General features: G+C 36.7%; 1 protein-coding gene across 3 annotated transcripts in view; it reads left to right on the top strand.

The window, feature by feature from the left end:
* The window catches only part of DMD (dystrophin), a 2,245,117-nt gene that overhangs the window by 637,256 nt on the left and 1,585,545 nt on the right, over nucleotides 1–22,316 (top strand). For all 3 annotated transcript variants that reach the window (XM_030933724.1, XM_030933725.1, XM_030933726.1), the window contains one exon: nucleotides 3,573–3,692. In XM_030933724.1, coding sequence (XP_030789584.1) covers nucleotides 3,573–3,692 — 120 coding nt within the window. The remainder of the gene's footprint in view (nucleotides 1–3,572; nucleotides 3,693–22,316) is intronic.

The following is a 22,316-nucleotide window of genomic DNA, read 5'->3' as shown; positions in this document are numbered from 1 at the left end:
TTTATTTTGCATTTGAAGTCTGAGAAAATAGGAGATACGCTTACAGTTTTACCATAGCTTTTGTCTTACAGCTATTTAGTGTGTTAAAAAAAGTCAGTTTAACCTTTTTTAGTTTAATTCCTGATTAGCTGAGAAAGATGAGATATAATTTTAAAAAGTCGTAGAGGAGAAGAGATACTGGAAATAACATTAAATCAAATTCAGCTTATGCAAATCTACTCCAGTACTCTGGATTCTTCAACATTCTTAGTCACTGTAGAGAGCCTTTCCCTGCTCCTTTGTTTCCTTCTACTCACCGTAAGTCCAGAAGGTTCTTGTGTTTGGTTTTAATGCTGTCATCTCACAACTTGCTTTAGTGGTACTTTGTGTTAGCACTTCTGCCAAGCATAAAATATAAACCCTTGATCAATATGGCAAGAATGCCATTTCGATTATAAAACAAATAGAAAAATGAAACAAAATCAGAACAACTAAGTAGTGGAGAAAATAGTACGTTTGATCACATATGCTTTAAAAGACTCAATATGAGTTGGATTCATTCCATGGATCAAACAGTGTTTTTCTTACATTTCTTAACTAAAATATATTAAAATTGTGAAAAAGCAGTTTACATGTAAAAATGAAAACTATGGCATTATTTACTCGTAATTTTGTAATATATGTAATTATATATACTCATAGTGAAGGACAGAAAAGAATTTGTTAAATTCAGAAAACCAACTTATGATACATTGGCCACCAAATTATCATTTTAATTATTATTTGAAACATTCCTGGCTGACACATTTAAAATGTTCCCAGTCCTGTCTTATGTAACTCAGAAAACACAGGCTCAACATGACTGTCAAGGACAACTCTGAATTTTAATGTTTCCATTTTTGGCCTCATGGCAGAAAGAGTTTTATTAACCATTATAAGCTCTGGAATGTCAAAGGCGTGATAGGCAGTATAGATTCCACACACAAAATAGATGCATAGTCATTTTATTCTAAATTGCTTCACTTGAAAATGTAGCATGAAAATCTAGAGAGACGAAGTAAAAAGAAGTGATTTCATAGTGTTCTAAAATGTTGAGGCTTGGAAAAAATGAAGCCTAGGATAAAAATGCTCATGCATTTGAGATTATGATTCAGCCATCCTAGTAAGTTCCCTTCCACCTGCCATAGAGTTTGAATACCTAAGAGCTAGACTGATAAGTGCTAAGCACTGTTGTTTTGCAAGTAGGGACAGCATGTTTGCCAGAAAGTAACAGGAAATGTCCCAAACTTGTTTCTCCACTCTTGTGTTATATAACAAAATGTTCTAAGAAGCAAACTAGTTGGCTAGAAGTCTCAAATAGCTATTCAGAGAAATCCCAATAATAATTAGTGTAACAGGGTAAAGTCTTAAGGGATCTGGAGCACCCAAGCAAGATATCTTGGTTCTGGAGCAGCCTCCTTTGTTTACCCCTAATTTATTCCTGTGTTTACCCCTGTTCATCATTACAAAATAATTGTACATCATGTTTCTAAAAAGATTGGAAATACTATTTTGTGACAGCCTCACTTAATAGGGGGAAATGATTTTTTCAGAGCCACATTTGTTAAGTTAGAAAGCCAAGATGTGAATTAGGCTGGTTTTATCCCAGGGTTCAGTTGAGACCAAGTGGTTATTTTCTGTTGAGGTTAGTGTAATTGTGACTACACTAAAAATCACTAATTCTTCCTACTATATTGTAATCTTTGTGCAATCAGGAAGGAACAAACTCATCTGTGCATATTTTCCCCAAACCCCCACATGGCACCATTTATCTGACAAATGTTGATTGATCTTTATTTGCTTGTAATACATAGTGAGAAGGACAGAGGGCGTCTCTGTTCTAGTGGATTGCATATGATGGTTAAGTAGAGACAAAAGGACTAACTGATATATAAGAAATTATTGGGTAGTGACAATGCTATGATTTAAAAAAAGACAGAAATAGTGAATTACTAGGGAGGAACATTGGATAGTTTGCTCATGAAAAGCTGCTCTGGGTAGGTGACACTTACATTGAGTCCTGAATGATAAAGAGATGATTTAAAGATCTGGAGGAAAAACAATCCTGGTAGAGGGAACAGCTTGACACATTTTTGGAAGAGAGAGGAAACAAGTTGTTCTGAAACAGTGTGAAGGCAAGAATGGTATACAGTCAGACTGGTGAGGTAGGCAGGTGCTAGATCATATAAGAATTTCAGGCCGAGATGGGCGGATCACGAGGTCAGGAGATTGAGACCATCCTGGCTAACCCGGTGAAACCCCGTCTCTACTAAAAAATACAAAAAAAAAAAAAATAGCCGGGCGAGGTGGCGGGCGCCTGTAGTCCCAGCTACTCGGGAGGCTGAGGCAGGAGAATGGCGGGAACCCGGGAGGCGGAGCTTGCAGTGAGCTGAGATCCGGCCACTGTACTCCAGCCTGGGCGGCAGAGCGAGACTCCGTCTCAAAAAAAAAAAAAAAAAAAAAAAAATTTCAGGTAAAGAAGTTAAATTTTCTTTCTTAGTATGATAGGAATCTATTGGTTTTTATAAATAGGAGTGACATCTGATTTGTAGTTGGAGCAGAAGAGAAAGAACCAGTAAAGGAGCTAAAAAATAGCATATAGGCCAGGTGCAGTGGCTCACATCTGTAATCCCAGCACTTTGGGAGGTTGAGGTGGGTGAATCACCTGAGGTCAGGAGTTTGAGAGCAGCCTGGCCAATGTGGAGAAATCCTGTCTCTACTGAAAATACAAAAAATTAGCTGGGTGTGGTGGTGTGCACCTGTAATCTCAGCTACTCGGGAGGCTGAGGCAGGAGGATCCCTTGAACCTGGTAGGTGGAGGTTGACGTGAGCTGAGATCACGCCATTTGTACTCTACCCTGGGTGACAGAGTGAGACTTCGTCTCCAAAATATAGAAAAAAAAGTAGCACATAGGAGGGTGATCAAGAGAGGGTGTCAAGAATGCGGGAATGGCCAATTAGGTTAGTAATCAACATGTCAAGTAAGATGCTATAACAAATGGTTATTGAATTTAGGACATGAAAGTTGATAGTGTCCTTTACAAAAGGTATTTCAATGGGATAGTGGGCAAAGTGAATAGTAAGATAAATATATGGAGACAGTAACTGTAGGAAACTTTTTTTCTTTTCAATGAAGAGGAACACATAGTAGGATAGCAGCAGGACAGGTTTGTTTGATCAAGAGTTTGTTTTATTTTTATGGTAATGGAGAACTTCAGTAGAGAAGAAGAGCCTGAAAATGACAGAAGTGCTGATAGTTTCTGGAGAAAACTTTTGAAAAGGAGAAAGGGGGTGGGACTAGAAGCAGAATATCCTACAGTACCTTTTCTTAACATTTGTCTTCTTTATGTACTTTCCAGTTAAATTGACAATAGAAACATAAATTTTGCTGAGCATCATAGCAGAAAATGCTTGGAATGTTTCTAGTTTAATAAAAAATAGGATTACCTGAGATGTAGCAGAAATAAATTTCACTATTTGATTTGAGAACAAATGATTTCAACATACATGTAAGATTATTATTTTAATTTATTTTAAAACATTTTATCTTTCAGGTGCTTCAAGAAGATCTAGAACAAGAACAAGTCAGGGTCAATTCTCTCACTCACATGGTGGTGGTAGTTGATGAATCTAGTGGAGATCACGCAACTGCTGCTTTGGAAGAGCAACTTAAGGTCAGATTATTTTGTTTAGCTAACTAAGTATGTCCTTTAAAAGAACTATACCTTGAAAAGTATTTTAAAAATTTAGAATGCAATTTATATATTAAAATACTTAGAATACAGTATGTTTGTTAAAAATAATTCAAATTATTGTCTATTTGTGCACATTACCATTTCATTCATTGTACACTATTTGTTTACATGAGTTTCCTGGACTAGGGGAAACATAAATGGATATCCATTTTTTAAATTATATTGAATCACATATATTAGATAACTAGTCTGAGGCATGCTGTTTAATATTTATGTTCTCTTCAAGCCTACAGTCTAAAAGAGGACAAAGATAAAAATCAAGAAAAATTACATTTAATTAAATAATGAAACATTGAATGCTTTCACTGTATTTATTCCGGGAAGCCTTCAGTTGTAGTCTTTATGAGAGTAGAGCAGAATATTTAAGTCATGGGATTCTGGTTGAAGTAGGTATTTAGCCTTTTAAGCCCTCTTCCTACCTGAGTTGTGGTAGTTATGCTTTTAGAAACACATCCAGTACATTTTAACAAAAGATGATGTGTAGATATTTTAATATTTTTGTATTTTCTTCCAAATGGGGAACAATAAAGTTGTACTGTAAAAAAAAAAAAAAAAATCGATATGTGTACGTATACGAAAACATCAGCATTAGGGAAAATATAACAGTTTATTGTTTTGAATAATTATACAATTGTGAATGTGTGTGTGTGTGTGTGATATATATATATATATATATATATATATATATATATATATATTTGTGATATTTATTGTAGAAAAATAAACCTCTACTGTAAAAAAGTTTCAATGGGGTTTGTACACATATACCAGAATATCAATATTAAGGGAAAACACATTAATTTATTGTTTTATATAATTATAGATTATATTTGATGCACTCATTCTGACCACCAAATGCCTGTCTTTCCTTTGTGACAAGAGTAAAAGTGATATGTATGTCCGAGAATCCAATCAATGTGGGTTTAAATGGCTTATCAGCCCAAAGTAGTAGTAAACATAGTTTCTCCTACCTAATCTATAACACGCTTTCTTAAAGCCTTATCTCTGCTTTCTTCTCTTTTTGTGTGAAGTGTGTGTGTGTGTGTTTTTTTTTTTTTATTCCAGTGAAATGTCATTTCCTCAGGTTACTACTTTAGACTGCTAATCTCCAACAATGTTATCTCGTTCTCCATCATTAAATGACACGGAAAATCTTTTGACCAAATAGGCTGGACATGGCTAGAACAGAGCATTTCATATATACTGGTGATCCATGTTAATTGCTTATGTTTCAATGAAATTTCAGGGATCTAAAAAACTTATGACCCTAGATTTGATATATATTATCAAATATATGATCCTTTATATTATATATACACACACACACTCATAATAAGCTAAAGTGCTATGCTTTAAAGAATTCCATAATTCTGATACAATAGTAACTAATTGCAGATGAGTAAAAATCTAATATTCAGTATTTACCAGAAATTTTCAATTAATATTAAATAAGGCTGGGAAGCAGGGGTTGAAGGGAGGTTCCTGGTTATAAAAATACCTAAACGCAGACATTGTTCTAAGGCATAGAGTATTTCCATTTAAAATAACAACTCAAAGCACCCATTTCATCATTAGGTGACCCAGTGCAAATAGCTTTTCAATATAATTCATCCAAAGTGATGCTTGTGTGGTTAAGGCATCTTGAAAAACAGTCCACAGAACTCACAGATGGTTGTGTGGTGGGCCTAAACTTCTATATTCGTTTTCTTACTTGCTTTCATTTTCACCTTATTTTTTGCCTTTATTTCTTTGGCCCAAAGACAGCTACTAAATATCGGTACATGTATTGATTATCCCTAATTTGCATAAACTATCTGCATTTGTCGGTGATTGCATACCTCCTTAATGGCTACTACCTTCCAGCCTCCTCTTTTCTCTTCAATCTCTTTTCCTCATTTGATATTCTCATTTTGCCTCTAAATAGCTCTTTAGTGTCATATGACTTTAAGATAATCTAGACTAGTGTTGAAAAGGGCAGCATTAATAGGAATCAAGTGGAAAGAAAGCCCTTGCTATAACTTTTTCTTTCTTTCTCAATCCTATCAGTTCCCTCAGTCCCAAAGGAATCCATGCTTGAATTCTATACCTTATTTAACCATTGGCTGGAATTGTCCTGGAATGCTCTGCTTTCATCTGACTTTGAAACAGATGATTCTTTCTTAGGTTCTTTGCAAGTCATGATCTTGTCTTACCTAGTTTAATTTTTAAAAGCAAGAAGAGGGGGAAGAGAAGATGGTAGAGAAGGAGGAGTAGGGAGAAATCATAAAGTATTAAAAGATCGATAAAGTATAAAAACATAAATTTAAAACAAATACCCTGGGTATGTGATAATTCTAGGGTAACTTCAGGGATTATGGACTATAATATGTTTCATACTGGACTGAGAGGGATGCTGGTAGAAGTAATTAGAAAAATTACAGGAAAGAGAAACAGGTATACGGATCCCCTAAAAGAAAAACAATCATCAGGAATCAGAGAAGGATTTTAGCAGGCTTTTTACTAGAGCAGGGTCTGGCTATCCATAACTTATTTCTCAAAACTTATTAGTGTTGAGTGCCCATCCCACACCTTCTCTTCCTTCTCCATGGCATCCCACATCACCACAATGCCTTCATTGTGCTACAATTCTGTTGAAATGCCATCCAGAGGCTCAAAAAGGATAGCCAGCTGTCTTTAGTAAAGAGGTACAGATGGGGGAAACTAGGAAGGGAAGTACCCATTTAGTCCAATAAGGAAGAGAGATGCATACTTAACACTCTGAGTTAGAACTCTAAGAATACTTCTGATAGAATATATCTGCATGTATTGATTTATTCTGTGAATTCTATTATGATGATATGTTAGGATTTCTCTAACTTTAAAATACTTTTAGAGTCTTCTTTGGAAAAGGTTTGAAAAAAAACAAAGTCAGACATATGTGCTTAGAGATTCTGAAAGATGACATAGCTTATGAAGTGCAATATTCTGAAAAGTGCATTCTCTGATAATTAGATTCTCTCTCTCAAAGGTTCAGCTTGTCCTTCAACAATATTACCACAGGTTAGAATCTTGTCCTTAACTTTAGCGGCTTCCAGGATGTTAGTGCCTAGAGAGTCTGTTTTGTAGGCAGAGATGCCAGTGAACTAATTTTATTGAGAAATAGTTTTATAAACTACATTTAATAGCTAAAATTGGTCATTTATATAGTCTTCAGTCTTAGAGGTCATTACCACATCTCTTTCTAAGCATTCCACATCCCATTTTAATTTTTTTCAACAAGTACTTGTTATGTTCTTACCGTGTCCCAGGGATTGTGTTGGGTAACCAGGTAAGACAGTGGAAAAAAAGAGAATTTGTCACTATCTACCCTGGTTGGGATGGGTGATTTGAGAGCCTACTGCCTTCCTCGGAACCCTGGAACAATGGTGACCATATCTCAGGCTCCCTCATTGAAACAGAATGCTAATTCTTTGTCATCCATGGTCACTATGATAGGCAGGTAGGTATGGGAACTGCTCTCTTGGTACATGCAATCCAATATAGAAAATAGACATTAATAAAGTATTTTTTAAAATGAGCAAATGTTAAAGAATGGATGCAACGTATTTATAAAGGCAATAAATAAACTTTTGTGATAGGAAATTATTCTGACTTAAACTGAAGTTTGAAGGCAATAGATGATTGCTGAGGAAAGTGATGTTTAAGCAAAGATCTCAATAATAGATTGGAGGAACATGGATAAAGTGTGCATGTAAGTGTCGTGGGATCCTTGGATGTCACTTTGCCAGCCGGAAACCTCTGTGGCAGGCAGCCTCTCTGCCTGGGTTTTGCTTGTGCCCACTGGGCTCCTTCCACCCACTCAGCCTGGCAGGCTGTGCTTGGCTTGCACTACTAGGCCAGATCCCATGCCTGCCAAGGGCAAGCCAGGCACAAAGCAGCAAGAAGTATGTGAGCAAGCAAGCACAGGGCCTGGTCACTGTGCACAGCCAAGCATGCCAGATGCAGTGGAAGGCAGTTCCAGGTGCCAGTACAGGTGGCAGCTCCATGTGAAGCTGTGGCTGGACCAGATGTACCACATGTAGCTTCTGCTGCAGGAACCGATGTCTGGACAGGGGGAACGTGGTGGCACCTGAAAGCTTAGAGACACAAGGAACCACAGAGCCCCAAAGAGGGTGTTATAGCATGTCACAGCCCTGGCTTGAGGAGCCCCACGGTCTGGGATCTGCAAAGGGCCATGGCTCTTCTCTCTTTCTCATTGCCCACAACATGGTGAGCGGAGGGCATGTCTCAGCCCTGTTTGTGTTACAGCTCTTTTGTCCTGCCATTCAGCAGGTCCTGAGTTCTTGTCCCACATCCAGGAAGAATGAGGTACACGGACAACTGGAGGGTAAGCAAGGTGGAGAGGAGCTTCATTGAGCGAGATAACAGTTCTCAGGAGACCCATGGTGGGTAGCTCCGTTCCACAGGCAGATCATCCTAGGTAGTGTCCAGCTCTCAGTAGAAGGGAGACTCATGGTGGGTGGCTCCTTTATGCAGGCAGGTCATCCTGAAGAGTCAAGGAGACCTAAAGTAGGTAGCTCCTTCCTGCAGCTGGTAGTCCCAATGTCTAAATTTGTCTGAGTCCGGGATTTTTATGGGCTCAGAAGGGAGGAGGTATATGCGTATTGGTCCATGGACACCCATGGATAGGCCCAGAAAAGCACCATAAGTTCTCAATCCGGGCCACAAACTCCACCCAGAACTGGCAGCCCAGCCCCCAAGCTGCAGGCCATTCCTGGCTTGAAGGAGGGGTTTCTCCTTGGACCTGCCCCTTTCTGCCCAGGAGCCAGTCTGCTTCCTGCCACCATCAACATGCCATCCATGGAGCCCAGGCAGTTTATGCCAAGGGGTACCTGCAGGCCCACACCGAGCTACCCTCAGTTCCCACTCAGCCTCTCTCTCATGCTTATCAGTGCCCGAAGTCCAGAAGGGCCCAAGGCAGCAGGGGGCTGGCATGCCAGCACTGTCCCGAGTACACACATAACCAGATTGTGACAACACCCAGGCTTGGCCGCAACTTTGCTTCTCCTAGGAGCCAGTGCCAGGAGCGAGGAGATGCCAGGTTGTGGGAGCAGACATTCTGAGCATGTGGAGGCAGGGGGGCTTCCCAGGCCCCCAAGAGCGCAGGAATGCCCAGGTCCAGAGCTGTGGCTGGGTGGCTGCAGCTGCACCTCAGAGCATGGGGTCCCACCCTGACAACTGAGTAGGGAACAGGGCTCCTGCCTGTTCCTGGCCCTTGGTGGCTCCACAAAGTGCACAGCCCTGGCCATGCCTCCCTTGCTGCTGCTGGCATCTTTGCAGCGGCTGCTCCATACAGGCTGCTGCTGCCATCATAAGGGAAATTGGTGGGAGGTGGGTAGAGTTTCTAGAATGGATAAATAGTAAATCAAGAGAGCATGGTTTAAAAAAATCTGCATGAAAAAAGACTGTAAAAAGAACATAAAGAAAGCCTTTTGTTCTAGGGAGATAACTGTTTCTAATAAAGAAAGAACCAGAAACATGGTTAAGCCCATAGCTTATAGAAGATGCGCTAATGAAAATATCTTCCAGAGAAAAAGCAAAGTCGTTCAATCCCTATTTTTAGATATGTTATTCTGTACAAGTTAAAAGTTGAGAGCCAACTATAGATGTATTGAAAGTCTGTATGGTCGTAGAACCAGGAGAATTTCTGGCCATATAAAAGCCATTTGAATTATTTTGTTAAAAGACTTTAATATTGAAGTTACTGCCTAACGTTTTGGAGAATTAACAGTATATGAAAAGAATGAGGCCAGGTGCAGTGGCTCACACCTGTAATCCCAGCACTTTGAGAGGCTGGAAAGGTAAGATTGCTTGAGCCCAGAAGTTCAAAGATTAGCCTGGGCAACGTAGCAAGACTATCATACTGTATTTTGATTTTCCTAAAAAAAAAATTGTAAAGAATGTATAAAGACAGGGTGTATTAGGGTTCTCCAGAGGGACAGAGCCAACTGGGTGGATGGATAGGTAGATAGATGTGTATATGTATATATAAAATATACGTTTAGGGGTTTATCACGGAGTATTGGCTCACATGATTACAAGATGAAGTCCCATGATACACCATCTGCAAGCTGGGAAAAGAGAGAACCTATTAGCCTGGTGCAGTCCAAGTCCAAAAGCCTCAAAACCAGAGAAGTTGACAGTGCAGCTCTCAGTCTGAGGTCAAAGGCCCGAGAGCCCCTGGGAGATCTCTAGTACAAGTCCCCAAGTCCAAAGACTGAAGATCCTGGAGTCTGATGTCCAAGGGCAGGAGGAGAGGAAGCCATCTGCCCTGCAAGGCACGGGAAGAGAGTGAGTGAACTTACCAAGCAAGCTACTTTATTCCTCTTCTCTTGGCTTCATTCAGTCTAACTGGCAGCTGATTGGGTAGTGCCCACCCACATTGAGGGTGGGTCTTCATCTCCCGGTTCACTGGTCCACATGTCAGGCTTCTTTGGCTACACCCTCACAGACACACGCAGAAGAAACAATACTTCATTAGCAATCTAGGCATCCCTCAATTCAGTGAAGTTGACCCATAATATTAACCATCACAACAAGTATTCTATTTTCAAGAATGAAAACCTGGAAAACATAATTTTGGATCAGATTATTAAACACAAGGCCAGGCACACTGGTATAGTTTCTCACTCATCTCATGAAGTTAATAAACATGTTTATTGCCTGAAGGAATAATTTTTGCAGATGAGATAGTTTTCTAAGAACTAAACTACATTGGCTAAAATCGAGTTATGAAAACCAACTTTATATCGGACGACATGAAGCAGTTTGTAGAAATACTTTGTGGTATTAAGAAAAATTATTTTGTTAGACTTGTTAAATTGGCTAATCCAGTGGAATGGACTGAATATAAGGTATTTTGATTTTCCTAAACGTTTTAGCGAAGCCTCCCCATGATATGTTTATTGGTAAGGTGAGTCTTTCTTTCTCTATGAGGGTTGGTGGATGAGTCTGTGTTTTAATATATTCCTTCCTAGTATCTGACTTACGTGCTAGAGCATTTGACTGAAAATGATTATACATCTTTATTCAACCTGCAGTGTCAGAAAATTCTGAGGAAGGAAGCCATTTGAGGGTTTAGCTGGGGCTCTGTGTAAAGTGTGCCCCTGTAGGGGTGGTTAATGGAATATTTTTCCTCCCATATTAACTTAGAAGGTTTATAGCTATGTCCTCAGGAATTAGAATATCATATACAAATGTTACATCCTAATCTTTTAAGTCAGAAAAATCATGTTTATAGTTTGCAATGCTGCTGCTTTTTAAAAACACGAGTAGTATAAATCAATTGAATTAGTTTGAGATAAAAAGGGTCTGACTTCCCATCTATAGATATAAATGTAAATATATACAAATGTAAGTGTATAAAAACACATGTAATTGTGTCTATATGTGAATATATGTATAAATGTATAGTTAAATTTGTATACATCTCTACATTTGTATATATACACATGTATATCTTTGTACATGTGTATTTATGTATATGCATATACATACATATACATAAACATAAGCACATATGAGAAAGAGTGCACATGCTTACTTTGGAACAAGCTTGATATTAAGAAGGATGATACAGGTTCTTAGTTAATGCAATCACAGACTATGATATAGTGTCTAGATTATAAGAACTAATCATTACACTCTATGCTGACTGGTTTGAATACACTATATTTTAGGCCCACGATTGGTACTCTATCTTAGCTGGATTTTCTCAGATGGCAGCATCCTGTGAAGAATACTTGTAGAATGGGTGATTATTTAATTAAAAAATAACTAATCAGAGAGAAATGGCATATGAGCACTATTGTCGTGAAAAAGGAAGGCACTTTCTCTGTTTTTTTTTTTTTTTTTTTTTTTTTTTTTTTTTCAAAATGTCATAATATCAGAAACAAACAAGTTGGTAACTCTGGATGTCTTCTGCCCAGATCTTTCCTGAGTCCATTTTCTTCTAATTATCTTCGGGATGTATCCTTGAAGTCCAAACAACATTTCAAACTCAACAAGATGAAACTTAACTCATTGTATATTGCCTTCCTTTAAACCTGCTTTCCTTACTGAATTTCTTACTTTTGTTATTGCACTAGCATTTATCATGACACCTGTACCAGAAACCTGGAGTCATCCCAAATTCATCCCTGTCCTTTCCCTTATGAGCCCTTTGCATGCAGTGTCAACATATTTCTTAACCGTATCGTGTATGTATTATTTCATCTTTGTTCCTGTCAACATTTCTCAAGGTAAAGGCCGTACCATAAACCCCCAAAGTCCTTGCCTTCAGTCTTACTGCTCTTCTGTCCAGTCTCCATATTGAAGTCAGTGTGGGTTCCCAAGAACCCATTTAATCATTTCTCCTTTGCTTAAAATCCCGAGTCACTTTCCATCCTCTACAGATTCTGATATTTGGCCTACAGGATATTTGATTACCTGACTCCTACTCTTCTCTCTAGACTTGTCTCATGTTATCTGCTTTATGTCCCTCAACCTGCGTTTGATTCATACAAGCTGTTTCTGATACCCTGTATATTACCACCTCTTTGCACATACCTCCTGGTTTAAACAGACGACTCTGCTTCACAAGATCTGCTTTGATGATTTCATCTATGTATAGAAAACTCATTTCAAGTTTTCCTCCATGAACTTGGCCACTTTACCTAGTGATGACTACTCCCTCTTTCTACCATGTCTGTATAATAACTATGCCCGTTTGTGTACCTGTCATACACTTTTGCAGTTAATACTGCTGTGCTTTACTCTTTTATTAGAATCTGAGTTCCATGAGATCTGTCTTACACATTCTCCCATGTATTCTCATATATAAGTAATCAGTAACTTTTGTTAGATAACTAAATGAACCTATGAGCAGATGGTTGGGTATAATTCCAAGAAAGAATTTTTGACTTAAAAGAGGGAGCTTTTTGTTGTAAGGCAATTAGGAGAAACTCTACGAAATAGACCCTTCCTGCTCTGTTCCTTATCTACAGTATACCTTTGGGCAAGCCACTTAACCATTCTTGACTTTAGTTTCTCCATCTTTAATACGAGGATTGTATTAGAACCTACATTATGGGATATCTGTAAAGGGTAAAAGGGTAGTTGAGAAGCAAAAGCATTTAAAAATCACTGAAATATAGTAAGCAATAATAATATTAGTTATTATCATCACCCCAGAGTCTTCTTACAGTGGGATAAGAGTTGCGGGAAGTGGCAAGCTGTTCTTCATTAATAATACTTAGCACAAACCAGAATCTCTCGTTCAAGTATGTTTGAAAAGAGATGACATACTGAGTGGGAAGTTAGACATGATGACCTCCAATGTCCCCTCCAATACAGGTGGAGTGCAAGAAAATAAAAGGAAATGCTGCCCAATCTTATCCAGTAGAGGCATAATTCTCCCTCATTCTATAGAGAACTTCAGATTTAAAAAGCATGGTTCTCAAAATTACTTTCATAAGAAAAAACAATCTGAATGTAATGGCAAAATAGAAGTCAAACACTACATTCTGCCAATCATTTTGACCAGCAGTGATAATTTTCAAAGGTAACGAATCTGGATAAGTGGACAATAAGAAGGACAGACATTTAATGGTAACATCTTTTTGGACATTGATGTTAGTGTCGTTAATAGTTTTAACTTGTGAAACGTGAGTATCACACAGGTTCCAAAGGGAATGTGCTATATCTCAGTTACAAAGAGAATGTTAAAATAACAAAGACAGTCACGTGGAAAGAAAATGATATACTGTGAAAGGTAGTTGTTCAGAAAGATGATAAAGTCTGATTTTCTCTCATAGCCTAAATGTCACTTAGGTAACTAAAAGTTTTTATGGTACATATCTTTGGGATAGTATGAGAAAGAAATTTTACAGAATGTTGGCCCTATCAAATTGAGAAATAGAAGTTATTTAGGAAGAGGAATATGGTTGAAATATTTTGATGTTTCACTCAAGTCCTAATTTTATATTTGGTGAATTAAACACATTAAAAAAAAACTGTAAATGTGATGAAAATAATCCACAAAGCTAAGCATCAACAGTTGTTGCCCATGAAGCAACAATTATAATTATTAGCTGGTTTATTATTTTTCAGTTTTACATGCTTTGTATGTAATGTCACCCCTGTATCACAAATGAGAAAACCAATGCATAGTGAAGTTAAATCCAAGTTCATATAGCTTGCAGGTGGCAAGGCTGACACTGGTATTCAGATGTGTGACACCTCAACCTGGGATTTCTCCTAATCTCTCAAATTCATAGTAGAAAATTGCTATGTGACCTTGAGAAAATTATGTGATTTTTTTCAGTTTCGGTTTACTAATTAGCAAAGGGGGAATGCAGAAACCTATCTAACAAAGTAATGTATTTGTACCTGTAAATTTAACTCATTCATGCAAATACTCTCTGTATAAAATGCAATACAGAGAGTATTTGCATGAATGAGTTAAATTTACAGGTACAAATATATATAATATAAACATATTTATTTATTTTAGCACCTGTCACACTCAATTTCATTAGTATATACATATTTTTCTCTTCTAGAATAACAGAGTTCTAGAAGAGACCGGTTTATACATATATAGTTTGTATATATAAGCAGTTTATATATATTATCACCTGTCAAACTCGATTGCATTAGTATATAAAGTTTTTTTTCTAGAACAACACTGTTCAATAAGGAAGTTGCTATACACATTTGGCTATTTTGAGCACTTGAAAGGTGACTAGTGTGCTTGAGGAACTGGATTTTTAATTTTATTTACTCAAATATAAAATGGCATATCATTCAGTTATTAGAAAATTTTTGAGTATGTTTTGAACAGCTTTGATATGTACATCATTTTTTCAACTGCACATTGTATTAAGTGTAAATAAATGTTAAATATTCTAATGAAATTTGAACATTCAAAGCCAATGTGCTGTAAGTATATGGTTAACCCTGGATTTAAATTTATGTTAATACATGGTCTGTTGTAATACATTTGGCCAATAGGATGTTAGGTAGATTTGAAAGAACACAATGTCTGGATTACTCAATCTGTTCTCTCTTCCAACTTTGATTTATGAGCTGAACAATAAATTATCTCATGGTAAAATTATCAAATGAAGCTCAAAGATAATAGTGGTCACAATAGTCACTATTCAAAATTACAGGAGAAATATAAGCAAGTATGCTGGAACAATATTTTTTTTTTTTTTTTTGAGACAGAGTCTCGCTCTGTTGCCCAGGCTGGAGTGCAGTGGCACGATCTCGGCTCACTGCAAGCTCCGCCTCCCGGGTACACACCATTCTCCTGTCTTAGCCTCCCAAGTAGCTGGAACTACAGGTGCCTGCCACCACGCCCAGCTAATTTTTTGTATTTTCAATAGAGACAGGGTTTCACCGTGTTAGCCGGGATGGTCTCGATCTTCTGACCTCATGATCTGTCCTCCTTGGCCTCCCAAAGTGCTGCAATTACAGGTGTGAGCCACCACGCCCAGCCAGTAATATTCTTTATGAATGCAAGCATTAATATGTTTACAAAATTTTTTAAAGTTTATTGATACATAATATTTGTACATACTTATAGAGTACATGTGATATTTTGTTACATGTATGGAATGTATAAATGATAAATACTTGAGGTGATAGATATCCTGAATACCCTGAGGTATTTATCATTTCTGTGTGTTGGGAACATTTCAAATCCTGTCTACTAGTTATTTTGAAATATACACTGTTGTACCTAATTATATAGTCATCCTACTCTGGTATCGAACATTAGAACTTATTCCTTCAATCTAAGTGTATGTACCCATTAAACAACCTCTCTTCATTCCATCTGCACACCTTTACCAGTCTCTGGTATCTATCATTCTAATCTCTAGCTCTATGAGATCAAATTTTTTAGTTCCCACATACGAGTGAGAACATGTGGTATTTGTCTTTCTGTGCCTGCTTATTTTATTTGTAATAATGACCTCCAGTTCCATTTATGTCATTGCAAATGGCTTTATTTCATTCCTTTTTATGGCCAAATAGCATTCCATTATGTATATAAAACCTGTTTTCTATTTATCTGTTGATGGTCTCTGAAAAAAATGTAAACTTTATGGCCCTTTTTAAATTGAAGTATCAAGCAAAGTACATAAGTTATAATTACAGCTTAAAGAATTGTTACAGAAGTAGCATACCATGATTCCACATCCAGAAAAAGACAGTATGTTACCAGCAACCAGGAAGCCTCCATCAAGCCCTATGGTATCATAAACTCTTCCCACCTCCTCAAAGGTAACATGTATCCTGAGTTCCAATGCTGCAGATTAGTGTTGCTACATTTTTAAGCTGATGTAAGTGAAACTTTTATATATGCAGTTTTTAAACTGGCTTGTTTCACTGGATACTATATTTATGAGGTTCACTATATTGCATATAGCATTACTTCATTAATTTTCATTGCTGGATAAAATTACTTTGTACAAACATACCACATTTTACATATTCTACTGTTCAGAAAATTTGAGGTGTTTCCAGTTTGGAAGCATTACAAATAATTCATCTATGAATGTAAATTGTACATATATTTTTGCATATATGTGCAAGCTTTTGTGTTAGGTATGTACCTAAGAATACAGTTTCTTAGCCATTGGGTATATGCATATTTAGCTTTCAAGATATTAACAAAGAGTTTTCCAAAGTTGTGTAAATTCACATTCTCACCAGTAGTAAATGAACGTACAAACTGCTTCATATCTTCTTGTATACTTGGTTGTTAAACTTTTTAATTTGAGCCTTTCTGGTAGCTGTAAAATGTCACCTCTCATTTTTAGTTGTATATGCTGATGATTAATGAAGTTGAATACTATTTCAGTTGTTACTGGCCATTAAAATGAACTCTTCCGTGAAATGCCTATTTTTCTACTGGATTTTCTGTATTTCTCTTAGTGATTTATTTTAGTTTAAAATATATATATTCTGGATATTCTTTGTTGTTTATCTCTATTACATTTTTCTTTTTGAATGGGTACCTTGCCTTTTTACCCCTTAATGATACATTTTTTCATAAACAGAAGTTTAAATTTAACATATTTCACTTCAGTATTTTCTCTTTTAGTGTACTTTTGTCCTCAGTTTAAAAATAAGACTGTCTACTTTAAAATTCTGAAGCTATGGTCCTGGGTTGCTATATAGGAACTTTTTGTTTTACCTTTCATATTATAATCCACCTATTATTACAAGTATGAGAAAAGGATGAATGTCCATATTTTCCCATATAGATCCAACTGAAACAACAAGTTGACACTGTAGAATGTTGAAGAAAGGATGGTCTTACTGCTAAGCTTTTCAATAAGATCATCCTTTCCTCAATATTCTATGGTGCTGTCTTTGACAAAAATATTGTAAATAAAATGCCTATACAGGCATGGATCAGTTTTTGGACTCTCATCAGTTTTATTTCTCTACTTGCCTATCCTCACGCTAATACCACATTGTTTTAATTACTATAGCATTATAATAAATTTTAATATCTGGTAACATTATTTTTTTGAGATGGAGTTTCCCTGTTGTTGCCCAGGCTGGAGTGCAGTGGCGAGATCTCGGCTCAGTGCAACATCCGCCTCCCTGGTTCAAGCAATTCTCCTGCCTCAGCCTCCTGAATAGCTGGGTTTACAGGTGCCCACCACTATGCCTGGCTAATTTTTTTGTGTTTTGAGTAGAGACAGAGTTTCACCATGTTGGTCAGGTTGGTCTTGAACTCCTGACCTCAGGTGATCCACCAGCCTTGGCCTGCCAAAGTCTTGGGATTATAGGCCTGAGCTACCATGCCTGGCATGTATCTGGTAATACTGTAAAAGAAAACTTGCACAGACAGTTAAACAGGCAAGAAAGACTTTATTCCAGACTACAGAAATATGGATCAAGACTATTGCCATAGGGGAGAGAGATGGAAATTGTTTCCAATGAAAGAAAGGCAGGAAAGATTTTAAGCACTGGGAAGAGCTAGTAGAAAACTACTGGAAGATGTTAGGGGGTTAGAATGGTGATTAGGCCATCTATGATTGTTAATTGGCACTTAATGGAGTTAGGCTCCTACCCTCCCACAGAGACTGGGAGAGATAGGCGTGCTATCATTAACAATTACATTTCAAAGAGATGGCTCCTAGGTACTTGAGAAAGATATTCTCGGGTTGTAGAAGAGTTACATCTCAAAGAGGCAGAGAATATGTTTATGGTTGCAAGTTTTCTTAAAGTTTTATATGTGTATATATATATATATAAAATTTTATATATATATATATATATATATATATATATATATTTTATATATAGTTGCTCTAAGAAAAGAGAGGTCAGGAGCCTACAGTTAAATAAAAACCTGTCTAGAGTTTAGTTACATTAAGTTTGTTTTGGTCAGTTGGTCAATAAAAGCCATTTTATTTTCTTCCTTTTTAAAGATTATCTTGACTGCTTTTGGCCGTTTCGATCTCCATATGAATTTTAAGAACAGCTTGTGAACCCTGCCCCCAAAAAGAATCTGTTGTGGTTTTAATTGATTTCATCTATTCTCTGGATCAACTTGTACAGAATTAACATTTTAATTACATAAAGTCTTTCAATCCATGAACGTGGAATAACCTTTCATTTAGTTAGACCTTTATTTTCTCTCAGTAATGTTTTATAGTTTTTAAAGTAAAGGCTCTTAAACTTCCTCTAAGATGTATTTCTCGTTTTTTTTTATATTTTTGCTGTTATGAATATATTTTTGAAATTTCATTTTCTATTTGTGCTGATATGAAGAAATACAATTGATTTTTTTCTTGGTCTTGTATCCAGAGACCTTGCTACATTTACTTAATAATTTGAATACATTGTCTATAGTGTTATTCAGATGTACATATATAGGTTGTTTTTGAGTAATGACAGTTTTCTTTCTCATTTTCCAGTTATTTTTCATGTTATTAATTTTCCCTGACATATTGTACTGTATAAATACTCTAGTACAATGGGAATATTGTGGTTATTTATTTCTCATTTTAAGTCTCAGAGGCAAGACCTTTAATACATCATCATTAAGTATGATCTCTCCTGTAGGTTTGTTGTCGGTACCTTCTGTTCTTAATATTCTAAGAGGTTTTATTACTGGATGCCAAATTTTATATATATTTCCAGAATCAATTGAGATAGTCATATTTGTTTTCTTATTTATTCTGCTCTATGTCAAATCACATTGCTTAGTTTTCTAATGTTAAAGCCTTTCTTCCTGAAATGAACTAAACCTGGCTAAGACGTGTAATCTTTTTTGTGTATTGCTAGATTTTCTTTGATTCAAAATTACTCCTTTATGTCCATGAAAGTGGCCTGTTATTTTCCTTCCTTATAATATGCTTGCTAGGTTTAAGTACCTGATTATGCAGGCTTGGGAACTTGCTTCATAACTGGAATGTGCAAATAGGAAACTTTTAAATTAACATTTTTTATGTATTTAATACACATAAAAATGTGCATTTATAATTGGAATTTCAAAATTGCATGTTTCCAGATTTTCCATTTTGGAGTCAGCTTGAATCATTTGTGTTTTTCTAGGAATTGGTCTATTGTATCTAAAATTACAGATGTATTCAGATAAAGTTCTATTTAGTCCCTATGGTATTTAATAGTATTTTATTAGTTAGCATTGTTTGAAATTGAGAAAAATATGACATGAACAAAGAATTTCTAACCTCTCTGGAGAAAGCAAATGATCTAATGATCGTCAGTCTGTTTTTCTACGTAGTAACCAGAGCAGGAGTCAAGTTGCCCTGTTCTTTCTGACACAGGCTCTTCATTTAGCCACAGTCCCCGTTGCTACCCATTCTCTTACACCTACATTATTTTATGCATTTTATTAGGTATGTACATTAGAATTTGTGATTTCTTGTAGATGAAAAGTTGTGATGTCAAGATGTGGCATGAGACATAGAGGGATATTTATTTTCTATGCCCTTACTTTTAAATAAGATACCTATTGGAGCCCGGGCTCAGTGGCTGATGCCTGCAATCCCAGCAGTTTGGGAGGCCGAGGTGGGCAGATCACTTGAGGTCAGCAGCTTGAGACGAGACCGGCCAACATGGTGAAACCCTGTCTCTACTAAAATACAAAAATGAGCCAGATGTGTGGTGCCTCACACCTGTAATCCTAGCTTCTTGGGAAACTGAGGCACAAGAATCCCTTGAACTTGGAAGGTGGAGGTTGCAATGAGCCCAGGTCGTGCCACTGCTCTCCAGCCTGGGGGACAGAAAAAGACTCTGTCTCAAAAAAAGAAAAAGAAAAAAAAGATACCTATTGGAACATGACCTGGTGTTTAAAAATGTAAAGGTAAAAGATTTTCAACTCTTATACAAAACATAAGCTTTATGAACTATAGAAAAAATGCAAACAAAATTATAATTTAGTGTCCTTCTAAAATGTTTAACGTTGTTCTGTATTAAAATTCTGTCATGCTCCAGATTTATCACATCTGGAATAAAGGCTGGTTTTTTATTGACTGAGCTCTAAAGTCTTACTATCACAAGCATCTCAGTAATTCATCACAGTTTTAAGAGCACTTTCACATTTACTTATCTATCTGACCCTAGCAGTTACCTGGCCAGGAGAGTCGGTACTTTTATCTCCATTTCACTGGTGAGAAAACTAAAGCACAGCAAGATTGAGTTTGTTCACAGATATTATGAAGTTGGACAACAGTAGAACTGAAGTGAGAATTCATGAAGTTTATATTTTATGTAATGGTTAGCAGATTCAAAGATCCAAAAAGATGATTCTAAGCCAAAAATTGGGGGAGAAAGCCACCTATTGATAACTACAGTGGTAGTATTCAGCTTTGGGACATTTGTGCAAGACATGAATCTCAAAGGTAAGGAGCCCACCTCAACGAGCTCAGAGTCTGCGAGGTATAAAATGATAAAGAAGAGGAAACCTCCTGGTACCAAGGAATGCCTGGGAATGTGATGAATGCTGGAAAGAAGACTGTTATGCTGGAATGCTCCTTAGAACTCCTGCTCTTTATTTTCTGGTATCCCAACTGAATAGACTGGTGGGAGCTGGAGAGTACAGAGTTTATTAAGCTGCCAAAAAAACATTAAATAATATCCTGCAAATAATAGCAGCAGTGACAACAACAAAAAGGCTTTTCCAGATTTATTCATTAGTGCTTTGTATACTCATACAAGTAAATGATATATGAAACTGACTGAAATAGCGTAGAGAAGAACATGCTTCTTCAAGTTAAAATCTCACTACACTTTGAGCACAATTGCAAAGGCAGAATTTAATTAACAACTCAGTCATATTTACTTTTTAAAAATAAATCTTGGCAAAGGCCACATGTTCTTAATCTGGAAGTGCAAGTATTTTCTGACGTTTTATGATTAAACAAATATAGAGTTACAATGTGAAATGTTTTTGAATCAAATTATAAGCTTCAAATCCTTGTCAAGCAGATTAGATAAAATGTTAAATCTAGTCAAACTTCTGCTAAAACCAAATATGAAAAGACTCCAAAGGGATTCAGCATCCGGATGTCTCATTGTAGGTTGTGTAGCACAAATTAGAAGGCATATCTTTTATAATGAATGCTCTACTGAGTGAATACCATTATGAACGAGCATGAACTTGTAGCCAAATGGATCTGAGGTCAAATCCCAGATACTCAGTACTGTGACTTCTGTGACCTTAGACAAGTTACTTAACCAATCTGTCAGTTTCCTCATCCGTAACCTGCCCCTTTGGAAGTGACAGCTAAAAGTTCCTTGAGTTCAGACACAAGATTATTACAGGATCATTTAGATAGAAGTAAGAATTATGCTTTCAAAAAACATTTCCAGTAATTGTTTCATAACTCATCAAAATATCTGCCCTGTACCATATGTTAGTGATGAAGACATAAGGTACACCGTTTTATAGTATGTTGCTCCAGTTAAGTTTGTAGAAGCGTGTAAAACTGGGAACCAAACCATACCCTTGGCTAAATGCTATTCAGTAGGACTCTGCCACATTTCTAGCCTCGTAATGGATTTTTGTTGTTCTCAGTGGTTTTTGATGTGATTTCCATTTCACCATCAGTAAGATTAAGTTGCTTATACTTTTTAACTGCATAGTTGTTGATAAAGTAAGAAGGAAAAATCAAGAAATAAGTGATTTTCAGAAGGCTCATTACACACAAAATTCATTTAGTGGAGGAGTGTATTATAGGGTCTTAACCTACAATGAAATAAGATGGGTTGTTTTTGGTTTCTCTTTTATAAAGCCCTGTTGCTGATGCATTGTGTGGTCCATGGCACATAATTGTTTCCACCTTAGTGGATATATGCCTGGGAACACTCTATGTCTTAATGCCAGTACTGATGGGTACAGTTTAGGTTTCATATTCTGTCCCTGGTTCCCATAAATTCAAGGGTCACCATACTTAAGATTTACCTCCCAGGCTTGTCAAATTTTCCTCAGTTACCTTTATCCAAATGTTCTTTTAGTAGCCATATTTCACT

The sequence above is a fragment of the Rhinopithecus roxellana genome, chromosome 7, assembly GCF_007565055.1.
Source record: "Rhinopithecus roxellana isolate Shanxi Qingling chromosome 7, ASM756505v1, whole genome shotgun sequence".
Lineage (NCBI taxonomy): Eukaryota > Metazoa > Chordata > Mammalia > Primates > Cercopithecidae > Rhinopithecus > Rhinopithecus roxellana.
This window is presented reverse-complemented; position numbering and strand designations above follow the sequence as displayed.